This window comes from Camelus bactrianus, chromosome 19 (genome assembly GCF_048773025.1).
Source record: "Camelus bactrianus isolate YW-2024 breed Bactrian camel chromosome 19, ASM4877302v1, whole genome shotgun sequence".
NCBI lineage: Eukaryota > Metazoa > Chordata > Mammalia > Artiodactyla > Camelidae > Camelus > Camelus bactrianus.
Window position 1 is genome coordinate 27789483 of NC_133557.1, and position 20226 is coordinate 27809708.

General features: G+C 44.1%; 1 protein-coding gene across 3 annotated transcripts in view; it reads left to right on the plus strand.

The window, feature by feature from the left end:
- The window catches only part of CASS4 (Cas scaffold protein family member 4), a 41377-nt gene that overhangs the window by 6934 nt on the left and 14217 nt on the right, over positions 1-20226 (plus strand). For 2 of the 3 annotated variants that reach the window (XM_074347477.1, XM_074347475.1), the window contains exon 3: positions 18971-19393. In XM_074347477.1, the coding sequence (XP_074203578.1) occupies positions 18971-19393 (423 nt within the window). Of the gene's footprint in view, positions 1-24; positions 8269-18970; positions 19394-20226 lie in introns of those variants that run through there. The other variant, XM_045519283.2, reaches the window with a different exon arrangement.

Consider the following 20226-nt stretch of genomic DNA (forward strand, 5'->3'; position numbering starts at 1 on the left):
CACAGAACCATCTGTTTACCTGTTTGGTTAAGGACAGCAACCGATTTCAGTGCTGAGTTTCTGATGAAGTCAAAGATGAGTACTAGTAACATGTCAGTTTGAGAGGGGAAAGTTTCATGTGAGTTTCAGTGCAGAAAATACAGGTGCTATAAAGCTCCTTGCCAGTTTGACTCAGAGATGGTTGTAATGACTTTCTAACAAAAACCAGCCGCATGGTTGATAACACAGCCCATCCCTTTGTGTCTGTTCACCTTCTAACAAACTTCTGAGCAAGACAGGAGTCTCTGCCCAGCCCTGAGTCCACAGTGAGCCTTCACATTAAGCTCTGTATTGATATTCGAGTGGACTTCCAAGTCTATGACATGAATCAAAAAGGATTTGCTATTTAAGTGGAAATGGCTGCTAAAAAAAATTACTCAGACCCAAGGAAAGTGAAGGTCAGGGTTATCTTGCTACACCTTTTTAAAATTTTAAGCAGAACAGGAAAAAGAAATGAAACAATTATGAAATGAGGAGCTTGCTTATATGAATTAAATATGTTATTAATAATAATAATAATAAATAATAATAGGTGTCACTAGTGGAATTTATGGCTGAATAACCCACAACAGCCTCTATTATGTAGATTGTGTGTAAATATCTTAGCTACCCTAGAATTTTGTACCCATGTATTTTCTTTGAAATTTTTAAACCATTGGAAAATGGGAAAAAAAGTAATTCAGTAAAACCTGTGCTTATCCTTTACCTAGATTCACCAGTTCCTGGCACTTTGTCACATTTATGTGCATCTATTTGTATATATTTAGACACAGGCTACATTCACATTTTCCAAAAATCCAAAGATATCTGAAAGCTTTTTTGGCTGTTATTATTTCTTTGTGTGTGTGTGTGTGTTTATTTTTTCCAACCCAGGACTCATTCAAGGATCACAGATTCTGTTTGTTAGGTCTCTGTTGTGCTGAATCTAGAACAATCCACTACTTTTTATTTATTTCATTACACTGACGTTTTCTATGAATATTCAGATTTTTTATGATTTAGACTTCTTTTTATTTATGTGCCACTTATTCTGCCTAATTTCTATAGCACTTTACAATGTGTAAGTAACATGTATATGTGCGTATAACATATATTTGGTATTCCCAGCATCCCCATGAAATTCTATTATCAGTATTACACAGGTAGTAATGGCTGACACTTTGGCCGACTGTCCATCCGCCAGGCCCGGGGATGGGTGCTCTACTTGCTTTGCCTCCTGTCATCCTCACAACATCTCCACAAGGTAGATGTGTTACTCTTGTCCCCATTTTACAGATGAGGAAAGTAGGCTGCATTGACTTGCCAAGGTCGTTCGCTAGTAAGTGGAATGCCAGGAGTCAGACCCAGGCCGACTGGCCCGGAGCCCCAGCTCTTAACCAGATTGCTTCACTGTATTCTGCTCCCTGGGCCAGAGGTCAGCACTCTTTTCATAAAAAGCCAAATAGTATTTTACGCTTTGTGGGCCACCTATGATCCCTGGTGCATATTCTTTTTTTTTTTTTAACAACTCTTTAAAAATATAAAATCATTCTTAACTCTTGGGTTGGTCGTGTGGAAGACACCCCAGCTCACACAGATGGCGCCACCCAGGGTGTGGAAGACACCCCAGCCCACACAGATGGTGCCACCCAGGCACGGCAGCACCAGAGCGAGAGCCCAGGTCTTCCACGCCCAGGCCGGGGCAGCCCCCGTGCACGACTTCCTGAGCATCCCTACAGAGTAGCCAAGGCACATATAGAATAATACACTTTTTCAAAGATTTTACAAGAACAGTAGCGGTAATTGAACAACTGTTGAGACCCTTGTCTTTCACAATGAACAGTACATATTCGAGTTCTATCTCTTTTAGCACCATTGATCTACCCTGTTATTGTTAATGCCTACATTGTTGTGTAAGTGATTTTTATTAAATGGTAACACCATGCTTGAAGGGGTCAGACCACGTGGGTGGTTCTCAGCGATGTTGCATTTGCCTTTAAAGCAATGCTGACTTTCACTCAGGGGCACCCAGACACCTCTTGTGCCCTGAAGTCAGCCTGTGTACGTCGGGTGGTGCACAGCCACCACCCTCTCAAGCTGTTCCTGGGTGTTGCTGCCCAACAACCAAAGGATTCCTTGTCAGTAGAATTTCACCTTTGTGCACAGCAGATTTTGCATAATTGTCTGACTTTTATTAGGTTTTCCCTAACTGTCTTATACAACAAAGAAAAAACTGAAAAATAAACATGATAATATTAGCGATAGGAAATGCTGGCCTCAAACGGTGCAGTTGCAACAAAGGTAGAAACCATTATGCGTGGCCAAAGTGGTAAATCCAACATCTCGTTCGCTGGCTCATTGGACTGTAGCTCACTGACTCCATATTCAACTCCATTCAAGAAATGCCAGAAAATTAGGTCTAAAAGACACAGTGGTTTTATTATAGGTAAGTCCTTGCTTTGGATTTTTGGCAGTTTCAAAAGTGCCTTATTTATGAGAAAGAGTTAGCCTGTGCTTTAGTGATTCAGTCCTGTTGGTTGCAAATTGTGTTTACTTCTGAGTGTGTGTGTGTGTATACGGGTCCACACCATCAGAGAGGACACTGAAAACAGCATCTTTGTCACAGACGTTTTTCCTCCCTGCAGTAAATGTCCTGGGATTGAAAGAGGAATCCTGGGTCAAATGAAGCATGGTGTTTGCTTTCCACCACTCTCTGAGAATTTCTGAAATTTGAAAACCTATTTGCCATAGTATTTTCTCCATGATCTATACTTTCTCTCTTTTACAAACAGGGCTGTAGGCTGTGTGCTCACTGGGTATTCTGAAGAGAGTTTCCAAACAAGTGTCTTCACCGTGTTACTGAAGGTTAGATGGTCCAGAGAACTAACCGAGATCATATTTATGTTTTGAGAACATTTAAACATTCTGAAATGTTCTTAACATTTCAGATTCAGCTTCAATTAAAAAGCAAATATCCTTTGTGGGGAGGGTGTAGCTCAGTGGTAAAGTGGTAAAGAGCGTGCTTAGCATATATAAGGTCCTGGGTTCAATCCCCAGTACATCCACCTGAGAAAAAAAAAAGCAAATATTGTTTGGTTTGCTTTCATCTCAACTCTGAGTAGAATGGTTCTAGATTCACTCAAGAGAGGATCTAGGTGAAGACAGAATTTAAAAAAAAAAGCAAAAAACAAAATAAAACACCACTGCTTCCGGGGTTGGTTTAGACACTGACCGGCTGCAGGAGTATCAGATGTGTCTGTCACTGAGAGACTCACCTACAGGAACACTCAGTGAGGCTTCGTTTCTGAGTGGGGAGCAATTTCAAGCTCTCACTGTACCTTTAGAAGTTCTGATGGGGCAGGCAAGACACTTTAAACTCAGTCTTTGTCGAAGAAAGTGTCATGTGCAGAGAAGTCACCATGGCCCGCACCTGATCCCATTCCCATGGGCTCCCTACGTCAGATCCTCCCCTTTGTCCCCTACTGTTCCTGGCCTTGGAGTGCTCCTAGCTCCCTGTGGCTCGGTCACTGGGTCCTTCTCCCCAGCATCTCTCCCACTCCGCGGCCTCTCGGACCACCCTGTCTAAATCGCCCCCCTTTCCACACCCACCCCATCATTCACATCTCACTTATCAGGACTAGAAACTGTCTTTCTTCGTTTCCCTCTCTGGAAAGTCAGCTCCCTGCTCCATGAGGGACGGACCTGGGCTTTCTTATCCAGGGCTGCATCTCTAGTGCCTGCAGCAGAGTCTGCACATAGTAGGAGTTCAGTCAGCGCTTCGCTGGTGTGTGTGTGAGTGAATGGGAGGTTACCGGAGTGCAGACAGAGATCTTGCAACACAGTCTGAGGTCAGGAATGGTACTTCCTGGTTGTCAGATGTCTGGGAACAAAGGTCGCATCTGACTCTCAGCTCTTCTAACCTGTACCTGGCCCCAGCTTGACCCAACACTCAGCCTAGACACTTGAGAATTGCACCCTTCCTTCTCCTGTGCTCAGATGTTGCCTTAGACCTGAGCCTTTGCAATTGAAGTCAGGGCCACAAGGACCTGTGGTCTCCCTCTGACCTTGTCAGGCAGGTTCATCCCTTCAACCACCTCACAAGGCAAAACAGGCAGACACAGCTCCTTGCTCAGAAACGCAACTCCCTCTCCACGGTCTAGCCTTTCACCCAACACATCGTTATGGGGCCCTGGGAGCTTGGGGGATTAACACAGAGCCGATATTCCAGCGGGGTCAGAAAGTCAGTCCATGAGTAAGTGGACCCCGTGGAGAAAACTGAACAGGGTACCAGAAAGAGGTAATGGACAGAAAGGGCCTCTCTGGAAACCGGATGGTGGGAACAGCAGATGCAAAGGCAGGAATGAATTCAGCGGAGCAGAGACTGTGAAAAGCCCAGTGGGACGGAAGCAGAGCTAACAGGGAGAGAAAGTGGTCGGAAGGGAGATCTGAGGGGCGAGCAGGGTCTGGTTCACTTTGTGCCTCGTCGGCCCTGCAAGCACGTCAAAGCGCATTCTAACTGCAGAGGAAGCCACGGCCTATTGGTCGCAGGAGATCAGACGCGGTCTGATGTACGTTTCTCACTCAGGCTGCTGTGCAGCATAGGGACAGTCGGTAGGAAAGAGCAGCAGCAGGGAGGTGGGTCGGGGGCAAAGCAGGCGGCTGCGTTTTCCGTTTTGGATGGTACCGCGCTGCTCTCAGTGGACGGGGAGAAAAATCGCTTGCTCTGCCTCTTGAAAAAAATAAAACGTTTAGTGTTTGAGACTGTCAGGAGACCTGAGCAGAAAGAATAAATAAAGGTGTAAATAGCTTTTAATGAACCACCTGTGCTATGTACTGAAAAAAAAAAACTATTTTCCACCAACTTTATTCCCATTTTCTGTTGAGATAATCTACTTTTCATCCATTCCGTGAATATTGAGCCAGGCAGTGCCCTAAATGTCACAGAGGATGAAAGTGCCTAGTCCTCTTTTTCAATATTTAATAAATTGTCATTAGCATTAAAAATTCATTACGGGTGGGGGGAGGAGCTAGCTCAGTGGTAGAGCACATGCCTAGCATGTACGAGGTCCTGGGTTCAGTCCCCGGCACCTCCATTAAAAACAAACAAACAAACAAGCAAACAAACCTAATCACATATCCTCCACCAAAATAAAATAAAAGAAAAAAGAAAAAATTTTAAAGACCCACTACATTGTATTAGTCTTTCCCATTTGATAACCTTTATTCTCTTAAACATAGTATTTGCCATAGAGCTCACTTGAAAAAAAAAAAAAACAAAACAGCAAAGCAGAACACCATGACTTACCCCGAAAGTTAAAAAAGTCCGCTACAAGACAATTCAAAGGAAAGTGGCCTGCATGATAATGGAAATGGGGAAGCAGCTATAGAAACGTGGTGTGGTCATTTTGGAACTGTGATGACTAAGGCAGGAAATGACAAGAGCCTGGAGGGGAAATAACTTCAAAGGAGGAAGGTGGGAGGCTGGCTTAAAAAAAAAAAAAATATATATATATATATATATATATATATATGCACTATAAGGGATATTTGAATACTCCAACACGAGTTGCAAAAAGGGGAAGTAAATATTTTAGGAACCATTTCCAAACGTATTGCTCATAATCTGTTTGTTTATTGGAATGGAGGAGGATGCGTGTGTACACAGCGAGAACAGAGTTAGTACCCGGAATGCAGGGTGCTCCTGTGCCTGGGGCGGCATCTCCCTGCTCTCTGCGTGGAGCTTTGCTGGCTCTTAAAACTCCTCTAGGAAATGTTATTCACGGGCAAGTCTGGGCAACTCTGGGCAGCCCACTCACTCCGGACAGCATTTCTCCATGAGTTTTCTAAATGAGTGAATCTGTTGTTCTTTTTCTTTAAACTCTTGCTTCTCCTTAGCTCAAGAGCACGTTTTGTTTGTTACACATTTGTCACAGGCAGCCTGTCATTTGGGGGTGGGGGGACAGGGTGGAGAACTGGGGTAAGAAAGCAGTAGGGTGCCTCTCCCTTGGAGATGTTTGCCATCTGGTTAACAACAAGTAAAAAGCGCTTGTGGAATGTTCGACTTGGTTCAGAATTTAAACTGGCAGGAGGCTGAATGAGTCAGTTACCAACAGCAAGAACTTCAAGTTGCTTCTGTCCTGGGATGTTTTCCAAAGTGAGGGGATCAGCAGCCCTTAAGAATCAACAGGGACAGTTACGGACCGTGTTCTCTGTAACCTCCCTGTGGTACCTCGTGTAAGGCTTGCGATGGGTTTAATCTGTGGCCATTATTGACAACAAAATGAATGTACCCAGTGAACTGGAAAAAATTCTCACCAAGAGAATGAGAGAAGGGCTTAAAGAATAGGGTGGGTCATTTGTTGTTTTTTTTTTTAACATCCCTAAAATTCACCCTGGGAAATGGAGAATTTGGTGAACAAGCATGAACCTTCACTCATTTCTCTGTGATCTATTAAACAGCTTGGACCAGCTTTGAATTCCTCCTCATCAATCAGATGGAAAACTCACGCCCTACAGGGACCTTGACCTCACTTATACAAGATGATTTTAGGTGCGGTACACAGACAGGACTTTTTTTTCACTTTAGTGCATATTTTCATGTGCACCGGAAAAACCTAAACCTGGCTCATCAACTTGTAATTTCATAGGTCATATTACTTAGGGAGAGTTTTTTTTAAATTGGCTTCATTCAATATTTTACTTTCAGTTAAAACGTATACAGACAGCACACGGATATGACAGGAGGCATGCAGTTAATAGACATGTGAAGTTTAAGAAGCACAGTCTTAGACAAAACTGTCTCCTAACTGGCGTTGGTATAATTGCTTATGACCAATCAAAGAACATGAAACACTTCTTTTCATCGCCATGTCTTTTGTCCCCTTTACCCTTCAAAACAAGAAAAAAGGAAGGAAGGAAAAGATATGAGAAAGGAAAAGACCCTACCTGTCATTTTCTTTAATCCCTCTCCTGGCTCTCAGGAAGCAGGAGAGAAGAGTAAGAAAAGAAAAAGTGCACAGCTGGAGGGAGCCAGACACTTGGGGATGTGGATGCTGAGGCCCTCCTCCCTCTGTGAGTTTCTCCCAAGACAGGGCTGAGTCCTCAACCACTCACCTTGGCCCGACATTGCTCTCAATTCCTCTTTCCCCCAAACCAAGTATCCTAAGAATTCAGGGACTTGTCACTAGCAAAGAGTGGACTTGAAGGTGGAGAGCAGGGGTTGAGGGACAGATGAAAAAAATCTGCTGGGTCTCTAGGGCATTACAAGCTGCAGAATACAGTTTGGTATAACATGGACCCATCTTGGGCCACTTCCAAAAACAAAAAAATCAATTACTTAGAAGATCTGGGAGATCTTTATTGTTGCATCATTTCAATCCTGAGCTTAGACCAAGAGAACCGGCTCACCTCGTCCCACAGCCCACGTTGTCAGACATACAGTAGGTGCTTGATAAATGCTTGTCAAATCAATGAAGCAGGAAAAGTGAACTTTAGCAAGATTCCCATGAATCAGGGAAGTATATTCAAATGACTTGATCTGGTTAAAACCCAAACCTATTGGAAAAACACAGTAATCAGGCATCAGGGAAGCAAATGTTTCTCTTCCATTGGGTAGCTTTGGAATTTTTCTCTGGCCACAGCCTCTTCCTCAAAGTCTCACTAGTAGGCAGGGCCTTCTGCGGCTACGAAAGTCTCTGTAAGAAAGGCCTTTTCCTCTGAACCATCAGGAAGAATTCACAGCTGGAGGGATCAGGGTTCAACGTTATCATGGAGAAATCAGTTAAGGTTTGTGCTGTGTTCACAGACTATGCCATCGTCAGGCTCACTTTTAGAGGTGTTGGGAAAACAAGGAATCCCTCTTTTGTTTAAGTTTTTCTTTTTCTCTCATATCCTTTCTCATTTCCAAGTTCACCTGGTTTATTCACTTCTCAGTCCCCAGTGCCTACAGATAAGCCCGCCAACCATGGCTGTTTGCATTCAGATGGGTGGGAGGGAACCATTGTATTATGCAACCGGCCCCAACCTTTCCCAGCCCTGGCTGTTGGTTTCAGCCCGGATCTCCAGGCAAGAACAGCTGCAGAAAGAGCACTGGTCAGGCACAAGGGTTTTAGACCCCAAACCTCATGGCATTCCAGCACCAACTATTACAGGAGGATTTCCCTTCCAAAGTGATTTCTGCCGGTGTTTCCCAGGATATGGACTAATCACCTTTAAAAATAATTTCTTTAGAGGATCAAGATGAAGGTGACTGTGAGTATCTGAGTTTCTCTCTTTTGGCATCATTTCCTGTAAACTGTTGATTGCTTAGGACTCGGAGTTAGCTGTGTAAAGGGCCCATGACTCGTTATTTCAATTTTTTCCCCTAAGTTGAGGAAGTAGGTAATGATGCTTCCCAAATAACGATCCCACCAGGGGAAATTACTGACAGTTGTTCTCTGTCCCAGGTTTTGAAACAAAAAAGAGAGAATTTACATTTTGTTTAGAAAGCTAATATTTGGGGAGGGGATAGCTCAGTGGTATGTGCTTAGCGTGCACAAGGTCCTGGGTTCAATCCTCAGTATCTCCATTAAAAATAAGTAAGTAAATAAAACTGATTCTCCCCCCAAGAAATAAAATTTAAAAATAATAAAAACATTTTAAAAAGAAAGAAAATGTAAAAAAAAAAAAAGAAAGAAAGCTAATATTCTACTTAGTTAAGTTTTTTTTTTTTTAAGCTTAAAAAAAAAGTGACTTTATAAAAGTAATTGGGAAAAGAGAGTTTCAGTATCTCAGTCAAATGACTTCAGGTCACTTTCTACACATTCTGGAGCCTTTCAATCCAGAACTTTTCAACTTTCTCAAAAGCGGAGCTGACACTGAAAGTCGGTTATTTTCCTAACCTATCTGGCAAATCAGTATTAACCACAGAAAAGACAGCAGTTTTCCCTCAGCACCTCTCATTTAACTACTTTGCTAAGTTTAAAAAAAAAAGAGCTCCAAGAGAAACAACTCTTCTTTACGTTGTGGGGTGATGCAAGAAGCTACGTAGCTGTCACCTCATTTTAAGAAAAAAATTCTAAATATTTCTGAGAATGAAATGCAGCTCATTGAAGCCGAGCTGTCTCAATAGCTCCGCACACAAATTCTCTCACCCCATGAGGCATGACACGTTAAAAGGAAATAATTTAATACAGTTGCAAACCTCAGGGCAAATTCTGGTGGTGAAATGCACCATTTTTCTATGTTAAGTGACTCTCGGTTCCCGAGAACTTGCAGAATTTTATTTTTCGATGTAAACGTGGCGATGGAAAAATACTGAAATTCATAAGAGAAAAGAAAGGTTAGGATAACTTAGAGAAGAGAAAGAGGAGGTGGCCTGGTGGCCTGGTGTTCCCATCTCAGATGCAGACCTCCTAACATGACTCCAAGTGGAAGGAAATCAGCAAACGGCTATCCAGCGCCTTCCCGGGTGTAACACGCATGTAACGCGCAGCTGTGGAGTCCAGGGGCTGCTCATCCTGATTCCTGGTCTTGCGTGCGAACAGTCCCCTTGTGGGAGGCCCTCCCGTCTGGCCCAGGTGTCCGAGCACTTCTCTTTGGTTAATTATAAGAACTTAGTATTAGCTGAGACACACTGGTGTGTGAGAAGTCTGCATGGTTACATGAGGGTTACACGAGGGTTACGACGTGGGGCTCCTTCTCAGATCGTCTTTGCTGTGACTCCTTTAAAAAACGTCCACCCCCTCTCATCCTCCAGAGTTTACCTCCCAGAATGTCCTCACCCCTCCACATCTCTCACAAAATAAGTGTCATGTGGATACTTTGTTTCTTCCTCGCTGTTGTCCTTCTTCCTCTGTCCTTCTTCCCTTTTTGGAGAATGTGGGTGGGAAAAATGGAGGTGGTGAGGGGATTTTTTTTACACTCTTGGAAACTTTCTTTCTCTCCCTACCCTCCCCACCCCCAGCCTTTTTTTTTTTTTTAACACAATGTGCTTTAAAATACGATGGAAAATAAACATTCACAAGCCAACAGATAGCACCCTTCTCTCCACTTTGATCTTCCTAAGCCTATCTGTGTATTTACATAATACAAAGTACTTCCAAGTCCACTGAAGGGGAGACCGTTGCCTGTAAAGACGATCAAAGAGCTTTCTCCATTCCGCATTTCCTCCTGATGTTCTGAGTCTGGGCTCAGGCACCTTACAAAGATGTACAAGAGAATATTTCACTTGATCTCAAAACCTCCCCCATCCAAGGAAAGCCTTCATGAACTTCAGGGATTCACATTGCCCATACATCAAAGGATCTGAAAGATTCACAGTGTATGCCTCAAAAAAAAAAAAAAAATTGTGGCCTTCAGAGGGGAGGTATGAACCCTTCCATCACCTCCCCCTAAAAGTAACTAAGAATTCTTGGAAGTAAGTCATGGGATCTGTGAGAAGGAAGCTAAAATGCGAAACATGGACGCTTTTCAAAGAAGGATTTTAGAAGGAGAAAAATGCCCATCTTGTTAATGGGGTTCCATGACGTTGTACAGAGCAGGTGCCCAGCGACCACTTGCTGCTCAGAGTTCCTTCCACATTTACAATCTCTATCTCTTTATGTTTGGGGCACTTACATAATTACTACTTCCTGCTGTGAGCTGGTGACCTCGTTGTATGATTTACCTTCTCAAGGAAAGGATGGTTTTCTAGCTCCTTTGATGGAAATCATCTCAGGATCTCCATTTTCCTATCCCCTGGCTAGTAATTCTCTAATTTTGGGAGTACAAGGGTCTGGGAGGCGAGGGTAGCACTTGTGAAAGATAAATTGAGGAGGAAGCAGGATTGGGCTATGATGCTGACCTGACCCTTGGGAAGGGAAAGAGGGAAGTCAGCAGGAGAGGATAGAGAGCCTCAAACTGTGAGTGGCTTGCACTCAGTCTTGGATGACATCACGGGGCACTTCAGAGCAGATTGCCCATTAAAGGGGTCCTGCATTGAGCAGAAATGCTCCAGTACCCACAACTACTAATCTCCGGTTTGCAAAGGAAATGAGGGTGAGGCCTCTAAGACCCAGCAGTGGGCTGGACTCAGCAGCAGAGTACATCATTTGGCCCAACTAGTTATCTTTTAAAATCTGCCTGAACATGCCACAGTCTTCACCACTCCCTAATGTCTTACACCTGGCCCACCTCACTTTTCTATATTTCTTGCCTGGTTTCTGTAATCATATGAGTTTGCTGCTCCTGCCTATAAATGTCCTTAAATCAGCTCCTTCTAAGTTTCCATGTATTTAGCAGATTAGAGTAGGAAACTGACTTAGACCTAAGTCAGACAGACTCAAGTTTGAATTCCCATCCTACTGCCTGCTGCTGCATGACCTTAACCTCTCCTAATTTCAGGCACCATAAAGCTTTAAAATGAGGCCAACACTGCAGATGAGGCCCCCCACCCACCCTGAACATTCAGTTTCTGCTGCTTTACTCTGTCAAGTGAACTGAAGAAAATAAAAATGTAAAGTAAGGCAGAAAGGCAGGCCAGGCTCCTGGAGAGCCAGCACGGGGCAGCCACCGAGGAGCTGTGCCCATTCTCCCGGTCTAGAGAGGGGACTGCCATTCTGGTCATAGGAATAATGAAGAAGCACAAAACAGGAGTTTCAGCAGGTGGCATTTCCACAGGCCCATTAATCTGGTTCTGCTTAGAACTGTAGCTGCTGCCGCTGGCTCTTTCTGTCACTGCAGAAGACAAAGTAAGAGAACCAGATCTCTCTGCATCTTACTTCCCTGGTCCATAGTGCCTCCTCCTCCCTTGTCTGGCAGTTATAATCCTGCTTTTCTTTCAAGATTCACCTCAAGTGTTACATGCAATCCTTCACCAGCTCTTCCCTACAGTTTCCTACAGCCAATCTCCACCCTTATCTGAGCCACAGGTATTTCCCACTTGCACTGGGAAAACTGGCTTTGATGACCTTCTTTGGCTTCACACTGGCTCCATCCAATCCCCTTTCTACCCGCAATCAGATGTAAACATCGATTAATCCAGAAATCAAGCCCTGGGTTTTTGTTGACTTCTCTCCAGACAACCTGGTCGTCTTTCAGCTCCCCCAACCCCACATACTTCACACACAGACACACAAATTCACTCCCTCCTTCCCTCCTGCCCTCACATTTCTCTTCCTCTGCCTGGATGATTTCTCCCCCTTTCTTGATCTGGCTAACTTCCACTCACCCCTAGGTTGCAATTTCCATGGCCCCTTTCTCTGGGGAACTTTCCCTAAGCCCTCATCCATCCCCACTTCCCAACTGCACTCATAATTTCTCATAACTTTCTGTATTTTCCTTCATCGCACTAGAAACCCTATATTTATTTCTGATTTGGTTGGAATGTGTCTCCTTCACTAGAACGTACGCTGGCGTGAGATCAGGAACTGTTTTGTTCACCGTTCTGTCTCCAGCAGAGCCCCTAGCATGCAGTAGATGCTCAATACAGTCTTGATGAAAGAATGAATGATGAATGAATGAATGAATGAATAGAGCTAGCTAATTACTCCCGTGGCTGGTTGCTGGTTCAGTATCTATTAGCACATTGCACCTGGCCCTTGTGTGAGCATCTTCCAGAAAGGGAGTCTTTTATTCTTTGCCTTTGTTTCCTTAAGCTCTTCCCCTTCTTCCTTCCAAATGCTTATTCGTTTTCCTTTCCCTTCTCCCAGCTATTGTATGAAGATAGAAACTGGTTAAGGTTTCTTCCGTTGTACCTCGAATCTAACTGCCTTTGTGCCCAAATAGAATAAAAATATAAACATATGTCCCCCTTCATCTCTTAAACATCTACACAAACATTTCCAAATTAACACCCAATTCTAGGAGGGAGGGTAAAGCTCAGCAGTAGAGCGTGTGCTTAGCACGCACGAGGTCCTGGGTTCAATCCCCAGCACCTCCATTAAAATAAAAAAACAAACCTAATATCCACCCCCCAAAAAAGTGTTTAAGAAAAAAACACCCTCTTCAAAATAACTTGGGTGTGGCCTCAGCGACAACTGCAATTATTATCAGGATGCTTTGCAGTGGCCCGCAGGTCGAGTCCGTCCGTTGTCTGGAGAGCGCGAGCGCGGTGCCAGGCACGGAGGCGCACGACGCACGTTTGCTGCGGCTGCTGTTCCTTGTTCTCCCCGCACCGCCAGCCTGCCCAGCCCCGCTTGCCCCCAGCTAGATTCTTTCTTCAGCATGTCTAGAGGATCCTCAGTTCCAAGTCCGGCGTGGCTGCACCAGGAGGCGGCGCCCGGCCTTGCGTGCGCACGCGTGGGCAGGGAGGTGACTCGAGGTGCAATCTGAAAGAGGAGTCAGTCATGCAAACGACCTGGCGGAAAAGTGCTCTGGGCAGGAGGAGTAGGGGGAGGGCGCAGGTCCTGCGGTGAAGGAGATGCCCTCCTTAGTGCATCGGAGAAAAGTAAGGAAACAATGCAGCTGGAGGGAAATTCCCAGGAGTAGCGGGCCAGGAGGCGGATCAGGTGGGGCAATCAAGTAGGGAATTTGTTTTGTTCTAAGCGCGGTTCTAAGCAACTGGAAGCTTTAAACTAGAGACCAACACAGTCTGATATATATATATATATATATATATATATATATATATATATATATATATATATATATATATATATATATATATATATATATATATATATATATATATATATATATATATATATATAATATCATTCTGGCTGGTGTCTGGGGAATGAATTGCAAGAGGTACAATGATGGATGTGAAGACAACACTTAAGAGTCCAAGTGACCTTGGCAAGTCATTTGCTCTCTCTGACCCTCAGTTTCCTCATCTGTAAAATGAGGAGAAGAAAACCTTCCTCTGAGGCATCTGAGAATTAAGTGGTATAATGACTTCAGAGCACCCAACACAAAATAGTTCCTCATTCAGTAGAGTCCAGTTACCTCCTTTTTCTGGGAGAGGAATTCCCCAAGACTTCTCACATGTGTTTAATTCTTCTTTTATAACACAGATTTTTGATGGTCTTTGTCTTAAAACTGAGACATTAATTGACTGCACAAGGTGTCCAGAAACACCTCTTGCCAATTTCAATGAACTACTATTCTGAAGGGACTCACATCATGGCAACACAGTTAGGACTTCCCTTTGCTGGGAGTTTATATCCTTCAGGGTGGGCTGCTGCTCTGAAGGCTGCGGGCTGTAAGCCATGTCTCCAGAACTAGACAGCCGCTGTCCGTCTTGGACAGCTGTGGGTGCCCACTGGGGTGGAAGATCAGAGAGGCCCATTGTTCTTGGGACAAGCACCCCCGCCTTTCACAATGGGCAAAGCCACCGGCTGAGCTGCTGTCAATCTGGACACTTGTAAGCAGTTGCCATGTAGAAGCAACTGCTCTGTCTGAACATAACACACTTTGTTATTTCTAGACAAAGGCAAGCACACTTCAGATGATGGGCTTTACCTTTTACAACTGTGTTAGATGTATTTCATGGGAATTGTGATGATGGGTTGGAGATTGTGTTTTGTTTTCCCTTTTCTTCCCAGTGTGGACAGTTAAAGTATTATTTTCCAAAAGGCATAATCATGACTCTCATGTGAATATAAAATGAACTCATGTCAAAGACTGATTCATTAATGAGGGAATCAGGAAAAGGTTAAAATCGGGCCCAAGAGCATTTAAGGATCTAGGTATTTGTAGGCAATTCAATACAGGAATATTCGGATATGATTGCCTGGTTAAAGTCCAACAAGGTAATAAACCATAACCTTTCAAGTTATCTTTTCTTACTGAACAGAAGTTACTGGCCTCTTTAACCAAAAAATAATCTACAAGGTAGCAAGTAACTGTACTAAGTCTAGACCTTTAATCAATGCTCTTTATAAGATTCTAAAGCTCTGTTCCCTCTAAATGCTTCATTTCTGCTGGATTCTCCAAGCTGAGCACCCACATTCTTGTGAAACCTGCTCACAGCACATCAAAGGGACAGTACTTGTGTGTGCAGACTAGCCAGGCCTTGAGGCCCATCTTTTGGACATCTCAGGGGTCATTCTTACTGAAGCCATCTAAAAGGGTCGGAGAGCTTCCTTCTTATGCTACTCTAGACAGAAATAGGGGCTCTCATCTTGGTGCTGTGTGTCTCTTTACCTTCCGAAGACTTGAACATGAGGGCATCGCATCACTCGTCCTTATCCATTGGTTAACTTACCAAGTAGCTGATGAGCACATACTGTGTATGGGAGCCTGGGGACATGGTGAGGGCAGATGTGATCCCTGCTCTCCTGGAGCTTATGCTCTGCAGGGAGACAGATGCCAAAAAGATGATTGCCCACTTAATGAGTTAGATACAAACGTCCTAAGTCCTGACATGGAAAGGTATTAAGCGAAAAAATGGGGAGGACTAGTTTAGTCTGCAGGAATCTAGGCATCAGGGAATCCTTTTCCAAGGAAGGGATATTTAAGACGTGTCTGGAAGGATGAGTAGAATTTCACGGTGTGAAAAGCTGCTGTTTTGAGAAGAGGGAACAGCATGTGCAAAAAACTCGAGGACCCCAAAAGGTTGGCACCCATGTGTGGCTGGTGAGGAAGTGATGCTGTGAGGCTGGACACGTGGGCAGGAGCAGCATCACCTGGGGCCCTGAAGGTTTGGCAGACTTGGGGCTTCGTCCAAAGGTTGCCGGGGAGCTGTCAAAGGGTCGTAGAGTGAGAAGGGAACACGATCAAAATTCATGTTCCTGAGAACTCCAGCCCTGGGAATAGTGCAGTAAAGGTTGGCTGAACTGTGAAGGAACACATGGCTGACCCCAGGGGATCCCTGTCTGTTGGCTCTGACTCAGCTCTCTGCTTTCTAATTTAATCTCATAAACTCACTCAACCAGACAAGTGAGACCTCATACCATCCCTCTAGCTGAGGGGCTCTAGTTCACCGAGGATGAGAGAGGGCGTCTCCAGGCAGCAACGGCCCTCACCATGCACGTGCCCATAACTCTCCAGGCCCTTTTTCCTTCTTTGAGAAATGAGTTTGTGGCGGAAATGCCACAGGGAGGTGACTCTCCTCCCAACGCAAGTTCTCCACTCTCTGTGGTGTGAAGGCTGCAGCCAGTTCTGTAGTTTGGGGTAGTCTGGGTGTTTCCATGAATGTGTTAAACATTTCAAGTTTTCTTGATAAAGATTTTTAAAACCAGCGTGCCATCTAACAAAAAGCTAATGCACAGGGTAGGTTAGGGGGAAGGAAACAGGCCATCTCATTCTCGGGCAGACTTGGAAATGACTTTGCTGGCGGGCCGTGGGCAGCCCTAATGGTTTCCACCCTGCCGACTTCCTACCTAGAACTGCATCTGTGGAAATAGATTGGGGGAGCTGCAGATAGCGCTGAAGATGATCATTTCAGCATTGTTTGTAATCGCTAAAAACTGGAATTCACTAAAATGTCCCCAAATTAGGAAAGACTAGTCTAGGAACATTGGGAAACATCCATACAATTAAAGAGGTACTGAAGGAAACTATTTATGGACATAGGAAAAAAAGAAAGAAAAAGCAGACTGTAAAATTGTATGTATTATGGGATTGTTGCAGAAAAGCGCTTGACAGCTCAGTGTTACAGCTCAGTTGTGACAGCAACCTGGATCTGGGCTAGAGACCAAGCAGCACTCAGAGAGTTGGAGAACTCAGGTTTATTATGCCATCAGGCCCAGATGAGTTAACACTTCAAGCTCTGGACCGGGTCTGTAAGTTTACACAGGCTTTTATAGGCTGCCAGTTTACACTTTGCAACATCATATGCAAATAAGGTATAACAAAAGTTGACTAATTAGGAACAAGCTTTTTAGAAATGGACCAATCAGGAGTGAAAGAAATAGCCAATCAGGAGTGAGGGAAATGGACCAATCAGGAGTGAGAGAAATAACCAATCAGGAGTGAGCTTCATGCAAATGAAGCACTATAAGTGGACCAATCAGGAGCTCGCTCAAGGAATCAATAGAATTTTAGGAGTAAGTTCCACTTTCCTAGAAGTAAGCCGTTTCAGAGGCAAAAAGTGAGATAAAGCCACTGTGCCAGGGAACTGGATGGTGCTGACAGGAGAGTAGTGGCCCTGCCTGTGGGTCCTGCTGGTCTTTTTTTATGGGGCTTCCCATTTTTATGGGGCTTCTCATCTCAGGATCTTATTATATTTTAAAAATAAAACTGACTCTAGGTATGTAAATGAACATACATGCACAAGAAGAGATCTGGAAACACACAAAACAGAGAAGTAACCGCAGTTAAGGTTGTATTAGTGGCCCTGTAGGCATTTGTTGGTTTTGGGGGATTCTTTTTAATTTTTAATTTTTTTTAATTTTTGGAGGGTGGATGTAATTAGGTTTACTTATTTATGTATTTATTTTTGGAGGAGGTACTGGGGATTCAACCCAGGACCTCCTGCATGCTAAGCATGTGCTCTACCACTAGAGCTATACTCTTCCCCCTCATTTTTGTTTTTTTCTATTTGCTTATCATTTTATTTTGCATTCTTTCTTTAATGAACTTTTGTTACTTTTGTAATAAAGAAAAAAGATTCAAGTACAAGAACTGTGTGATCCCCTGGGATCTCAGCTGCTGTGGATTTTATGGGGAGGATTTTCAGTGCCTGTTTGCCTGCAGGAAGGATCTGATTCTGCTTAGGGTTCTCAGAATCACATGCATGTGTTTCCCTAAATCCACACAGACCTGACTGTGGGTTTAAGATGGTATTTTTCAGCAGTTGGTCATCCAATTCCATTTTTGTGACAGAAAAAAAAAGCCATTATTATGCCAAAAGCAGCATCAATTCTCAATAAATGTAATGGGAGGGTTGGTCATTTTTGCTTTATTTATAAAACTGTACGTGCTAGCGGCTAGTGGGTATAAAAAGTTTAATGAACTACATTTAATTTTTTTTTGAAAAACCAACTGGAATGATGAATATCAAAATGGTAGAAATTGTTACCTCTGAGTGGTGGGATGATGGGTAATTTTCATTTTCTTTTTTGTTTTTCTTTATTTCTTATTTTTTTGTAGTAAGTACACATGGATATAATAAGGGAGGGAGGATGGCAATACTTTAAAACCCACAGAAACAAACTGCCTTCATTTATTTACAGCAGAAAATTCCAACAGAAGGCAAAGGTGGGGAAAGCTTTACCATTGCTGCCATTACAACAGGTGGTTATGTTTTTTTGGAGGGCGTGTGGCTTACGGAAAGAACATGGATCTGAGAATCAAAAGGCTGCCTGGGTTTGGATCTTGGTTGTGTAGATGAGTCACTCACCCCTGGGTCTTTGTTTCGTCACTCATGAATTAAAGAACAACGATGGAGCATCTCCTATGCACCTGGGTCTGAGTTTGATACTAGGGAAGGAGCAGGACCTCAGACAAGATCTGACCCCTGCAGTCACAAACTTCCAACCCAAATCAGGAGAAAAATAACAACAACCAGATAAAGAGCAGTAGGATCATTATGACAGTAGCATCCAGGCTTTTGCTGAGCACTTGCCACATGCCAGGCACTGTTCTATGAGCTGTCTGTATGTATCAACCCATTTAATTCTCACAGTAACTCCATGAGGTGGTTAGTACTATTATTCCCATTTTACAGACAGAGAAACTAAGGCCTAATGAGAGTAGCTAGTTTAATCAAGGGCACACAGCTAGGAAGTCACAGAACCAGGATTTCAATCCAACTCTGTGCTAGGCTGCATTCAACTATGTAAATATGTCATAGTCACCACAAATTAAATCAGGTCCATAAGAGTGTAATCGGAAGGCTGGACCTGGTCTCAGGATGCAGGTAAGACCTCCCTGAGACCCTCGCCCCAAGGATGGGTAGAAATTGATCAGGCAGACAGCAAGGACAAGGGCCTCTGGGGTGGAGGGAAGGGATAACAGAGCAATTGTGACAGTGTTCTAAGTGAGTGGTATCACCGTAGCAGTGGATGGCAATGGTAATAACCATGAATTCTTTCTCCCCGGCCCCCAGACACTCTTGGCCAGGGCACTTTATGACAACCACCCTGACTGCTCCGATGAGCTGGCTTTCTGCAGAGGAGACATCCTGACCGTTTTGGAGCAAAACGTACCGGAAAGTGAGGGCTGGTGGAAGTGTTCACTCCATGGGAGGCAAGGCCTGGCCCCTGCCAACCGCCTCCAGATCCTCAGGGAGGGCCCTGCCGACAAGCCCGGCCCCCCTTTCCCGAGGGGTCTGGAAGACACTCCCGCCAGCTCCCAGGAGACCTACCAGGTGCCCACCATGCTCAACCCCCCGCCTCCCAGCCCCGTGTACGAGCAGATGAAGAGCTGGGTGGAGAGGCCCCCGCCTCCCACAGTCCAAGTCTATGAGTTCCCTGACCCACCTGCCAACGCCAGGATCATCTGTGAAAAGACTCTAAGCTTTCCAAAGCAGGTAAGCTTATTTCCAGGTAGAAAAAATAGGTCAAGGGGTACATAGCACCCAGAGGCTTAACTACCCTTGACTCATGGGTGTCCATCTAGAGATCAAACATGCAAGATGGGAGCCACACAGTTGGGGTGACTGGGTGAGCTTGTGTTTGGTCCCCATTTTGGTTGGCATTCATATTCTCTGCACCCCAGTGATTCCCAGCTCTCTACACTTCGCAGGAGACTGAATGCTCAGTCGAACTATGCGTGAAAGCATCACACTGTTTGTGGAGGTCTTTTTTCACACTAGGAAGGAACACTAGGGTGGCTGCTGGTAAATGGAGGACTTGAATTTCCATGGGTTCAGATGCAAGAAATTACTCATCAGATTTAAAATAGATATTCCTTTCAATCCAAAAACTTTACTTCCAGAATTGCTGCAGAAATATACAAGAAGGCAAAAATATATCTAGATGAGGCGGCCATGGGCACTAGAGCATTATTTGTCGTAGGGAAAATCCAAAATGCCTAAATGGGTATTCATGGGGCATTGGTTACATGAATTTTGGCATAGCCCTACAATGAACGACTATGCAGTTCTGAAAAAAAGATGAAATAGTTCTATAAGGTATTTACAAGAGGGGAGGAAGAGCCATTTCAATAAAAGCCAAACAAACAACAAAAACTCAAAAACCAATTCTGTGTCTGTGTGTGCGTGTTCACACACTGACAAGAACACACACCAACAGTGGTTACCCTTAGGAAGTGGAGTTGGTTAAGGAGAAAGTGAAAGAAGGCATTAAGCCGGGACTTTTATTTTATCCATTCCTGTGTCCCCAGCATCTAGGACCGTGCCTG